The following is a 12,857-nucleotide window of genomic DNA, read 5'->3' as shown; positions in this document are numbered from 1 at the left end:
TGGGAAGAAGCACTGAGCTGGGAAATCTGTTTTCCCCAGTCACTCCCAGCACAGAAGGAGAAATACAAGGCTTTGTGTAAACCGCTGTGGCACAATGTTGAGTTGTCAAGCATACCCCCATCAGAAGGAGTAACACATGCTCTAAAGGATATCTTATTTTTTGCATTGGCTGCCAGCTGTCACCTGCAACATTTAGGCTTCCAGAAATATCACAGCCAGCTTTCAAGATCCACACTCTGCCCAAGTAGCAACTGAGGAATGAGGAGATAAATACCCATTGGGCAAGATGCACTCCAACCAATGCTGCTTCCACCCCAGGAATTACTCTTGACACTGGCAACAAAGTCATTGTGAGCACTCTGAGCTACCAGCTTTGATTTTTACATTAATCTGTGTCTTTACCATTCTCATTTGAAGCAATTTCTACAGCAGTCAGCTGTTTTCCCTTTCTGGCTATTAGTCCAAAGAAGGAACACCTTCATTGTCCATGCAAGTGCCTCACTTCTACTCACCTACAAGTCAATCTGGTGGATCAGAGTGCCAGTCCCCAAGTTAAACCCAAAGTGTTCACTATTACAGGCTCAGACAGGGTACTTTTATTTCCTGGGGTGTTTCTGGGTGGGGCCCTGGACTCATATTGCCCAACCAAGATCCTTTGTAGTTGGAGTCAGCATCCAGTAGAATAGTTACACTGGAGAAAAAAAATATAAAAATATATATGCATGTTCTGCAACCCAGGAAAAATATGCTGGCTTGTCCATGCACTTAGTCTGGCAGCCATTAGCAACGCAGATCACAGCATCTATCACCCGAACTTATGACAGCTTATGGGAAATGGCCCAAACCATCAACAAAAATAAAGATCCATTAGACCAGGAAAGCAAGACACAGCAGCATTTGAAAGGAGAGTCCCCTTTATTGCTGCATTATTAAATCACAAAGCGCCAGGCCACCTTAATGCGTTGCTTACTGCTGCAGGTTTTCTTCTGCCTTCACCTATGCAAGAGCAGACTCATGAATTTATTATTATTTCAGTATGTGCATTCCCCGCTACATGTGCCACTCTGAGAAGCAGGCTTATCCCCTCCAGTCCCGTGGGATGGATACAGCTGGTTCCCATCAACAGCATTTTATTTATTGATTTATTTATTTTTTATTTAGTACAGTGTTTGTATTGGAAAGGTAGTCAGGAGATTTGTTTTTCTACAGCAGCAAACATGTTTTCATTATTATTTCTTAATGCATTAAAGTGACACGGGAATTGGCTTTCTTTGTGGTCTCCAGTAACTTGCTGAAGTCTCTTTTAGCTGTTCCTTATAGATATAAAAGATGGAAGATAATAATTTCCTTAATTCTCATTATGTTGCTACAAGGTGTGTGAAGCTGGTAGCAGGGGTGGGAAGAAGCACTGAGCTGGGAAATCTGTTTTCCCCAGTCACTCCCAGCACAGAAGGAGAAATACAAGGCTTTGTGTAAACCGCTGTGGCACAATGTTGAGTTGTCAAGCATACCCCCATCAGAAGGAGTAACACATGCTCTAAAGGATATCTTATTTTTTGCATTGGCTGCCAGCTGTCACCTGCAACATTTAGGCTTCCAGAAATATCACAGCCAGCTTTCAAGATCCACACTCTGCCCAAGTCAAGCAATAACCCTGTGGAAGCAGATGGGAAGGGTGATGTTTTGAACACCATCATAACCATTCACAGCTTCATAAAAGCAAGTTAACTCCTTTCAACCCATGTGGCCTTGGGGACACTGAGAAGTCTCACATGAAATAGTCAAAGTCTGTAGAAAGAAATTGTTCCAAGGGTTTGGACCAAGTCTTTATCGAGTAACAGCACCCAACCCTCTGCAGGACTCCCACCACTGTACAAGATGGGGTGCCAGATGAGGTAATTTTCTGTGCGTTCAGAAGTCCTTGATGACTAGGAGGTTTTCCTCAGCATGCTTTCGATGTTGTGGAACTGCAATCTTCTGGCTATGTCTAAGGGGGTCTCCCCATCCTGAAAGAGACGGATGAAATGCATTGCAGTATGACAGGTATGGGTCAAGTACAAAGAGCTTTCCCCAAATTTGCCAACCAGATGTAGTGTGTTAAGTTTCACTGTCACATCCTCACTCTAAAAACAGATTTCAGAAGGTGCTGGGTCCAATACTACCCTCACTGAAGCCAGGAGAAGAGTCCTTCCCTCCAGTCGTGACAGCCATTCCACTGCTTCCTGGGGCTGATGTCCCAAGTCAGTGCAGAGCCAAGCTAAGGTTTGATTCCAAGAGCAACATGGGCAACTCATTGCTCACCTCAACTCAGTAATGCAGATGCTCCCAGGCCAATATTTATCTGGGCAACATTTGGGCTTTTTCTGATGGCAGAAGCAGCTTGACTTAGCTCCTCCTCTCAGAAGAATGGTGTCCAGTGGCACAAAAAGCACCATGGAAGGTTCTTACCACTTCCCTGCAGCCTGCATCTTGGGAATAACTGTGGAGCAGCTCTGAGTTAAGAAGAGGTACCCCAAAGACAGCTAAACTGATGGTTTTAAACTGGAAGAAGGCAGATTTAGATGAGATCTCAGGAATAAATACTTTGCTGTGAGGGTGGTGAGAGCCTGGCCCAGGTTGCCCAGAGAAGCTGTGGCTGCCCCATCCCTGGAGGGCGCTTTGAACAACCTGGTCTGGTGGGAGGTGTCCCTGCCCAGGGCAGGGGGGTTGGAACCGGATGGACTTTAAGGTCCCTTCCAACCCAAACCATTCTATGGTTCTATTCTATGATTCTAAGTGATCCAGTGGACACTGAGTCAGTGTTTACTGTTAAGCAACCCAGCAGTGAAGGGTCTGGACCTTAAAGCTGCTCTTGCCAACAAAGGCAGTGGAGCAAACATAGCTTCACACCACACAGCAAATGAGTCTGCTGCCTTCAAGCTGTACAGCATTTTTTATACCCTCTACTCACCAGCTGAGGCTTACAACGCACAAGTTCACCATCACGAGAACGAAATGCAGTTATCGACTTCACCTTCTTACCTGATTCTTCACCGAGATGTCCGCGTGAGCTTGAAGCAGTAGAGGAATGACTGCCTGGTTTCTCATTTTGCAAGCGTAGTGAAGGGCTGTGCTACCAGACTGGAGGGAAAACAGAAGCAGATGAATTTTAGTTCTTTTACATCTTTTGTAGACCTCAGGCAAGTGTGGCGACCTTACCAGTTCCTCTCTAGCAGCTGGATGCAAGAGACACATGTAATTTCCCATCACAATACACCACAACAAAACAAATACACGATCATAAGAGCAACAGGAATAAAGAAAAAAAAATAAGTCATTCCTTCCCTTGGATGCAGCTGCTAAACCAGGTCTGATACCTTCAGGAGGGAGCCAATACTTTACTAATTTCAGAGGATTCCTTGATCCTGATCTCAACAGCTGCATCTTAAGCAATGCTCACACTTCAATGTTGTAGAATTTGGTTGCTGCTAAAATTGGGGGATTCTCCTTTTCTGCCTTTGAGCAGAGGAGCTCCTTACCACACCCAAGCAGGCTGGTGGCTACAGAACTACACATGGCAGATCAGGGCACTCTGAAGATCAGGAGAAGACACAGGGTCTAGGACTGTGACACAATCCTTACCCACCAATCTGCTCCAGTGCAAGACCTCATAAATGGTGATAAAGTCAGACCCTGATATCACTAGAATCTTTATAGGATCAGGCAGTTAATGCATAAGTATCTCAACCCAGCTTGCCTGGATTCTCTAAAGATGTTACTGGTCAGAAAGGAAGAATTAGATGATCAGTGGAGAATTATTTCTGTGCACATCGCAAAACTATTGCCTAATTGTCAAGGGGAAACACTGAATTCTCCTGCTGAATCCCAGTCAGTTCAGTCCTTGATCCTAATCTGAAGTGTTGCTAGAAGGTTCTGATGTCTGTTTTTAGCATTATTACATGCACACAAACCACATCTGCATAAACCCACTTACAGAGTCTGTAGCATTGACATCCACGCCAGCCCTAAGCAACATCTTGATCAGGTTTTCATTCTGTTTAGTCTTTGAGACCTATTTGGTGCAAGAGAGAGAGTAACACAGTAAGACAATTCATCCGCATACAGCATTAAGTAGATTTGGGCTAAATACTGTGGGGGTTTTTTTCCCCCCCCAAAAAAATAAGAGTTTCTGGCTTCTACAAATGCCAGACTGATGCAGTGACACCACTCTGTTCCCTCATAAGCTATATCCAGGGCCAAATCCCTGCTGCTTCTGTTGCTCTCCATCAGACCTTGCTTTAGAAACAGCACTCCATATTCTCTATGGGTTCCTCCCCTGAAATACTGTCCTGAGAAAGGCAACCAGGGGGAAGGGAAAGGTACAGGGGCTTTCCTGCTTTCATCCAGACTCACCATGAGGAGGTACCCGAGCAGCATAACGGGCATGAGGATTATGATGAGCACGTAGTCAAGGAAGGTGAACCGTTTCCTCACAGCGTAATGCAGACACGTGCGGTCTTTCTAGACACAAAATAACTCTGATTAGCACCAGATTCACCAATCCAATTATATTTGTTTAATATTGATAACAGTAGACCACTCTGTATTTCACAAGCTTTCTTTTAGATTATCTACTGGAAGTATTTCTCTGTTTTTTAAGCAGAAACAGACATGCATTTTACGTCCTTCAAGCAGAAGCACATTTCACACATCCGGAATCACAGAAATTGGGCTACACGTGCAAGAAGCATGTGAGATCCAAAGGATTCCCTGTGTGTTTCCACAGATTTGGACACTGCTGCAGAGGGAAAGAGTGCAGAGCTGACACCTGATGTGGCTACTGCCACTGCCCAGCAAGTTAAATCAACAGGAAAATTCCCCTCCCCAGCTCTTCTTCACAGAATCACAGAGTTGTATCACAGAATTTTTATAAAAAGTGCTGGTTTCTGAAGCAAAGACATGAGAGTTTACAGCATCTCCAGTGGCACAGGTAAGACAAGCAATTAGCAACATCTCCAGCAGATTCCTGGTGAGAAGAGAGCTTAAAAAACATAAATATCTTTGAATACTGAGTGCATTCAGCTAAAGGATAGAGCCCTTAAACCCATGTTAAACCTCCTGCAGGTTGTCAAGCTGGATTTTGGCAAATTAGGGTTATGCTGGGGCTCAAAATTAGCAGAGAAGATTTTCTGTGCCATCCTCTGCTGCCCATTGCCAGTTCTGAGCACCACAGCCCAGCTCTGTACCCAAGGACCTGATCCCATCTGAGAAGGGGAAGCAGAGAGGCATTTAAGAATGCCACGCACAGCTGAAGAAAAAGCTGCCAATGCAGTTAGGATGGTCTTACCACAAAATACTGAGCCCTTTCAAAGGAACTTTGGGGTAAGATAGAAAGCCTTCTGCATCGAGAATAATAGACAGGATAGAATATGCCACTGCCCTCACGAATATTTGCTGCCCTTCTATGAAATAACCAAACGTACTGGAAAGCAGAGATAGGAGAGCCCACAAATGTGTGGGAACTTGCCCGATGTTGCCTTGGCATAGGAGATGATACAACAGAATTGACAGCCTTGTGGGTTTGTCTCCTGGCCATTTATCGCCCATACCATCACAAGAATAAATTAGTAACAAAGCCAGAACATGCATCTTTTGGCTACTATTTATTTGTAACCGACAAGGAAATCTACCACAAAAAAATAAACACACTTTCTCCTCATCACCTCAGGGAAAATAGCCAGTTACAGCTGCTGTGCAATGCAGGTTTTTTAAAATGGGTGAAGAACAGCAGAAGGTTTCCCTCCTCATCCCTGGCACATTATTATATGTCAGACGACGTGATGAAAGCAGGTCTGGAGAGGGAATAAAGAAGGTTTTTGTGGAATCAGTCCCTCCTCAGGGATGCATTTGCAGGAGATGGGCAAGGTCTCCTTCAGACCTTCCTCTGAGCCAGGATGAAGAAAAAGACTGAGGGAAAAGAAAAGCTACAGAAGGGACAGAGATGAGCTAGAGGGTGAGGTGAATGCAGAGAGATGGATGAGGAAGCAGGAAACCACTGGCAAGGAGAACACAGAAAAAAATCAGGATGGCAATGGTTATCTTCTGTGCAAGTTAGGAAAATAAATAAGGAGACAAATGGAAACATAAAGGCTTATTAAATTATAATTTGGGGGCTATAGTCATGCCTCAGTTGGAAGCAAACCTCGGGTCTGGTGGCACTGCCACTGTTCACCCACACACGGTGCAAGAACCTGAAAGAACAGGCACTGCAAAGCAGGAGTCAGTGGCCACTTACCTTGTTTCTGAGGTGGACATCAGCATTTCTTTTTAGGAGATAGCTGACTATCCTGTTGTGTCCCTGTTTGCATGCACAAATTAAAGGGGTGTCTCCACCAAAGCTGTCCTGGACGTTCACAGAGTTGCCGTTGCGCTCCAAAAGGAGCTGGACTTGGTTGAAATCGTTGTTATAAGCTGCCTGACAAATGGGCTGAAGAGAGAAGAAAATATTTGTAAGCACACGTTTCACTAAGATGTCCCTTCTTCTCATTTTGACTTACTATTTTCCTATCTTAAGACACTACCAGGAGCTCCTCGGCAGAGGCTGCAGTTGTAGGTGACTTCCAGGAGATGGTGGTAGGAGAATTCTCCAGCTGCTGAGCTCTCAGCCCTTGGAGGTAGGTGACTTCCAGGAGATGGTGGTAGGAGATTCTCCAGCTGCTGAGCAGCAGCTCTCAGCCCTCGGAGAAATCACAACCCTCACACAGTGGAGTGAACTTTCTGTTCCATTTGGACAATGTGTCCATCATCCAAGAAATAAACCCGGTTCATTTCCAGCCATTAAAAAAAACAAAACAAAACAAAAAACCCTGCATCTGATCCCGCAGGAGTGGGTCACTGGATCAAGCAGCGAGTGCTGACAAGCCCTCACCTCTCCAAGTTCACAGCAGGATTTCCCTCCGGGTGAGCGTGGCTGAACAAGAGCTACCACTTCTGACTCATCCCTTGCCAGAACAGAACCATACCTCAGGTGAAAGCTGAGCTAAGAATTTAAAAAAAAAAAAAGGCAGCAAAAAAATCCCCACAACAGCCACCACCACCAAACCAACCAACAATGAAAACCCAACAAAACAAATGAACTAAAAAAACCCACTAAAACCCCACTAAAACCTAAAACCTTCACAGTGGTTCATTCCTAGGGTTTTAAGTTGAACTTCATGCCTAAAAAATACATACACATATGCCCACAGCTAGAATCATAGAATGGTTAGAGTTGGAAGGGACCTTAAACATCATCCAGTTCCAACCCCCTGCCCTGGGCAGGGACACCTCCCACCAGACCAGGTTGCTCCAAGCCCCATCCAGCCTGGCCTTGAACCCCTCCAGGGATGGGGCAGCCACAGCTTCTCTGGGCAACCTCTTCCAGTGTCTCACCCCCCTCATAGGAAAGAATTTCTTCCTAATATTGAATTCAAATCTCCCCTCTTCCAATTTAAAACCATTACCCCATGTCCTGTCACTGCACTTCTTGACAAAGAGTCCCTCTCCAGCTCTCCTGTAGGCTCCCTTCAGATATTGGTAGATCCTACAAAGGTTTTGAGAACCTCTGGCTGTTCAAATCTTTGCTCAAATATTTCTACGCACCCTTGACCCAACCCGCAAACCCTTCCCTCTCCAGCTGCAAGAGCTCGGACGAAGGAGAAGCTGAGTGACAGGAGTACTACACGTTTCTAATGGCCTAATACAGGCAGAAAATAACAGCAGGAAGCCTGGCAACATTTGAAGATCCCCAGTCAAAAAAAGAGTAAGTTTCTTTCCTTCTGTCTTCGATATTGAGGGGTTTATTCACCCTTTTCCAAGATAAGCATTTTCTTTAAGTGTTATCTGCAGTTTTTCCTTCCCATCCTCCTTTTATCACAACTTAAATACATGACATGAACAAGATCTAGCGCTGAACTCTGAGCCCTTTTCTCACCCCCTGCAGCTGGCTTTTCTTTATTTTTTCCACATTAGAAAGATTGATCTTATTTACATTTTCACTTCAGACAAACTTTGATCTGCAACACCAGTTTAACTCCAGCATCATCGCTGCTTAGTCTTCTGGACTGCAGCACGAGAGAGGTGATTTGCCTTTCTAGAGAAAGTATTTACATGTTTACTAGACCTTACACTCCTCTTTGGTTTCTTTTGGGTTTTTTTTTTTTCCAATCAAACAAAAATCTAAAGAGAGTACCTGCAACATTGTAAATCTGCATCATTTGTCTATATTCTTTTAAAACCTCACATGTGCTATTTGCTATTACACGCTCCTCCAGAACCAGAACTGTTTTAATGATTTTTGAGGAGAAATCCCTTTTTTAAATCCCCCCTTTATGCAACTGCCCCACACACCAGTGCCATCTAAATGATTAATTTGCTCTAGAAGCTCACTCTCACTCATGTGGATGTCCAGTGTGGTATCTTCATGTCCAGGAAAGAGAAGATAAGTGGAGTGTGTCTGATTTCCCTACTATTCTTGCTTTTAAGTATTGCTTTGCTTATTTAAAGATGCAGGTGAGTTGTTTGGTTGAATACCTGCTCACATCCCAGCCTCTTACCACACAACTTGACTCCTTTCCAGTCTGACTCTTGCTAGTTCAGAGCTCCTGTCACCAAACGGTATGTTGCAGATTGGAGGCTTTTGTGCTTTTCTTTCTATGCTGCCTTAAAGAGTTTTACTTGTCTCTGACCGATACTCTCCCTGATCCATGACATCTTTTTCTAAACCTTACACTATTGTTGAACCCAGCTCTAGAGACATGATTAATGACAGGGCATTTACCACTCCCTAAGAGACTACGGGATTTGAGAGTGAAGTCACGCACGGAGACAAGCACACGAGTCACGAGTGCTCTTTTACTCTCTGAAACCAGCTTTTCTCACCCAACATCCCAGGTATGGAGAATGTCAGGAAGCAATTCTCATAGAATGGTTAGAGTTGGAATGGACCTTCAAGATCATCAAGCTCCAACCCCCCAGCTCTGGGCAGGGACACCTCCCACCAGACCAGGTTGCTCCAAGCCCCATCCAACCTGGCCAACGTCCACTCTTTTGCTGGTTTGCATTCTAGAAAATGCCTCTTCTAGTCAAAGAAAGGTGAAAAGTCCCATATCTCAGACATGTAATATACCTCCCAAATTGACAAACATGACTTCATGATGGAGCAAACATAGCAGCAGGAAAAGCACACAAATCCAAACAACTATAAGCTCATTATTTTGATATCAATATCAATATGACTCCAGAGGAAATGTATTAGGGAAGAACAAAGATTAAAAAAATTACAAATAGGTGGCAGTCACCTGTGTAATAAAGGCACCAGAAACAGCAGCCAGTGGCAAATGCTGTTAGACAGTGTTTCTCACAGAAAGAGAAGGGGGATGTTACAGAAGGCACTTAATGGAGATGGTGGATACAGTTCTTGACATCTGGGTCCAAAAATGAGATAAGACTATGGCAGGAGTATAAAACCTCCACACAACTGAGGAATACAAAGAGCCCTGAAGAAAGATTGATTTGCTTAAACTTGGCTGGGAAGAGATGAGTCAGGGCTGTAGGAGTTTTCAAGACAAATTAAAGAATAAATAACAGAGAAGAAGAGCCTGGAGCATGAGAAGTGTACAAGGACTTCTGTGGCTGTGAAAGCCTCTGCCACACACCCTTCTCTCATCTTTCACTTTGTTGGGGGTTGCCACTCCAGTTTCTCCATCTAAATAAGGACTAACCATTCTTAAGACTATTTTAAACAATTCTCCAAACTTTTTTCAGAAGATAATTGATAGAGTTTCTTACATACAGGCAGTTAGACAGCACCTGCCTAAAATATCACCAGTGAAGCCAGTTGTAGAGTTAATGTTACATACAAAATCAGGGTTAATCACAATTAACTCAGGTTCTTCAGGATCCAGACCACATGGCTCTGCCCGACCAAAGAAAGCAGGCACCAGGGATAGGAAATCAGAGTTTGAGGATCAGATACACCAATGACTGAGTGATGCTGACCCAAGTCAGGTGGTCAAATCAAAATCTAATATACTATTTTAAAGCAAAAACTTTATAGCTGGATTAGAATCTCTTGTTCTACAAATACTTCTTATAGAAGAAGTCCTTCAGAAGAGGATTTTGTTGTTTGGTGTCTGAGGCTTCAGGAAAGGTGAGAAGCAGTCAAAGGACAGGCAAGTGCTTTCACAGCTGAGGTCATTCATTACAAAATCACCAGATAGAGTGGAAGAAAAGTGAAAAAAAAAACACACATTCACTGTCTGGGAGAAGGACAATATCTCTACACAACTGATTTTTTATTTATTTTTTTTTTTTAAATCAACTGTGGGCCATGTGATTGAAATCAGGACCCGGTCGTTCACTCAGATCAAGATGAACTGCCACATCTGAATTTCCCTACTTGTTTTCAGAGCTGCTTGTGTCTCCCTCCACGTTTCTTTGCCGAGGCAGTGATAACCCTGAGCTACTCAGCAAGTTCTACCACGTGGGATGAAGGTGAAAGGCCCAGCACTAAGGACAAAGCATTCCGCCAGCAGAGAGGAGGAGGAGGCTGAGGTAAAGCCAGTTTTGCAACTGGGAGAGTAATTTCAGCTTATAATTGCTTCCTCCTCTGAGAACAGCAGGGTATTGCCTAAATTACAGCAACACTTTGCAGTTGTTTAGACAAAAAGGAATGATTTCCTAACATCTAGGTATTCTGAACCAATCCACTAAAATTCATCCAGAGGCAGGCTATAACTAGGCAGCAGAGTCTACTTCACGTTTGGGATGCTGAGGAACACACCAGGACCCCACCCCCACTCCTCAGAAAGTAAAATTTACACTTATTTACATTTCTATAGATTTCCATCATGTATAAATGAGCCATACTTTACCCAGAAAACCACATCTCACTGAAAAATTTTAAAGGAAGAGACCTAATCTGTATGAAAAATATAAACTATTAACATGGAAGATATGGACAGCATTTGAACATTCTCTAAAAGCCATTTTAATTACATTAAATAACACTGGTTTCTTGCACAATATTATCTCAGGGCAGTAGATCTGGAGAGAGGCAACAAATAATTTTGGAATAAGGTGCAGTCTACTCAGCCCATCACCTTATGAATGCACAGATTCACTCTCCCTCTAACACTGAAAGAGAAGATACTTGATTTCATTGAATAGCCTTTTTTTAAAAAAAAAAAAAAGGTGGCTTTCAGCACAGAAATGTAACCTTTGAAAGGAAGGGCTGTGTAATGCTAGCTCCAGCAAAAGAAACTGCAGTGCAACCCGCTGCATTCACCCGCAAAAAGGACCAAAATTTCTTCCCAAGTGTACAAATGGAAAGTTTATAAAATACTGAATATCTTTAGGTATCATTTACACTAAAATCCAGGGGTATGTTAAATGGACCGTGGTCTGGGGACAAACCCATAAAGATAAGAGCTTAAAAAAATAAAAATAAAATTACATTCCAAAAGCAATCACGGGGGGGGATAATGTTTCCTTAGGCATTAACTTTATTATTTATATGCAACATAAGCCAAGGAGTTGTTTGCAGAGGTTTTTTTGTTGTTTGCCCCATGCTCAGAATCATTTTGATCTCAACACAGAACAGCAGAAAACATTGAACACATACTTCCTCTGTGAAGTCACAATAATTACACGGGTTACTGCATTTTCTTCATTCTTACAAAGAGTAAGTACTTCTGTCAATTTGTAATAGCCAAAGTACAGCATTTCCAAAGGAAGAAGAACTACCAGATCTGTACAACCCCGCACAGGGGAGGCTGCGAAGGAACAAACCAACCCAGTGAATATCTATAATTTTCAGTAACTTCAGTTACTGCACAGAAAACATCCACATACCTCTGAATAGAGTATCCCCATGCCTATTCTTCACTGCTGGAGTCCTTCTCATTCACCAGCCCAAGAAGTTAACCTCACTGGAAAAGCTCTTGAACTTGTTTGGTTAATATTCAACTGAAAAGCATTGCTCTTTTCTTACACGGCGTTTCCTTTGGGTGATTCCTACTGGCAGGATGGAACAATCCTCTCCAGAGGCCCAACCCAGGGAGGTAAACACAAGCAGGGTGGCGTACGGGAGACCGACAGAACAAGTTACAACACAGAGACCTTCTCCTTTGTAATTTTTTTGTAATAACAGCCTCTGGTTGCCTAAAAAGGAAAGTCGCAAAACAGGCTGAGGAGGGGACGAGAGAGAGAGGGGAAGAAAGTTGCACAAGTGAAGAAAGGAGAAGAAAAAAAAAAAAAAAGAAGCATGAAACCTAAAACGTAAAACTATAAATGGTAGGTAGTTTGCCAGCCAAGCTACCTCTGACTGAAATATATCCCAAGCCCTCTGCAACACCTCAGGTGTTCTGGGAAAGGGAAGCAACTAGATCCCACCCCTTTAATGAGAGCTCCCAACATAATTAGTTACAGCCCCTTATCAAACAGCCCAGCTGCTTTCATCACCTTTTGCTCAGCCTCCTCTTCCTCGCCCAGCCCAAACAATGAATATGGTTTGTCACTGCAAGTTTCATACCTTAGTTGCAGCAGCACTCCCTTGGGAGGGGGTTGTTGTTGATGCCACCATCCCCTTCAAGTGTTGGTGGCCCTGAAGACACGATGCTGATGGTATTTCTGTACTGCACCCTGACAGCCTTTCCGAGTAAGGGATGTGTATTTCAAGTGTCTGCAAACACCCCAAAATCTCTTTTTGTTTTAAATCCACATTTCCTGTATTTCAAGTATATTTTTAAACCAGTTTTAAAGCATACGCATGTAACTGTCTGTCTAAAATCCAAGCCCTCTACCTTATGTGTGAGAACTTTCATTTCCATATAAATTCT

The 12,857-nt window shown here is 43.4% G+C and overlaps 1 protein-coding gene across 1 annotated transcript; it reads right to left on the bottom strand.

Annotated features, from left to right (window-relative positions):
• Positions 1 to 1,154: 1,154 nt before the first annotated feature.
• ANKRD22 (ankyrin repeat domain 22) lies at positions 1,155 to 12,133 on the bottom strand. Its single transcript, XM_014955854.1, has 6 exons — positions 11,872 to 12,133; positions 6,275 to 6,466; positions 4,393 to 4,500; positions 3,974 to 4,051; positions 3,022 to 3,120; positions 1,155 to 2,006 (listed from the first exon to the last, which is right to left on the bottom strand). The coding sequence occupies exons 1-6, from the start codon at positions 11,890 to 11,892 to the stop codon at positions 1,929 to 1,931; spliced, it is 576 nt and encodes a 191-aa protein (XP_014811340.1). The 5' UTR covers positions 11,893 to 12,133; the 3' UTR covers positions 1,155 to 1,928.
• Positions 12,134 to 12,857: the final 724 nt, after the last annotated feature.

The sequence above is a fragment of the Calidris pugnax genome, unplaced genomic scaffold (genome assembly GCF_001431845.1).
Source record: "Calidris pugnax isolate Ruff unplaced genomic scaffold, ASM143184v1 scaffold287, whole genome shotgun sequence".
In the NCBI taxonomy this organism is placed as follows: domain Eukaryota; kingdom Metazoa; phylum Chordata; class Aves; order Charadriiformes; family Scolopacidae; genus Calidris; species Calidris pugnax.
This window is presented reverse-complemented; position numbering and strand designations above follow the sequence as displayed.

What these genes read in the sequence shown, in the direction of transcription:
- ANKRD22 (XM_014955854.1), bottom strand. Translation starts at nt 11,892, where the DNA reads ATGGGGATACTCTATTCAGAG. An exon ending in TGCTCGGGTACCTCCTCATG is followed by an intron (nt 4,052 to 4,392) that starts GTGAGTCTGGAT and finishes TGCACCAAATAG; the next exon opens with GTCTCAAAGACTAAACAGAA. An exon ending in ATGTCAATGCTACAGACTCT is followed by an intron (nt 3,121 to 3,973) that starts GTAAGTGGGTTT and finishes TTTTCCCTCCAG; the next exon opens with TCTGGTAGCACAGCCCTTCA.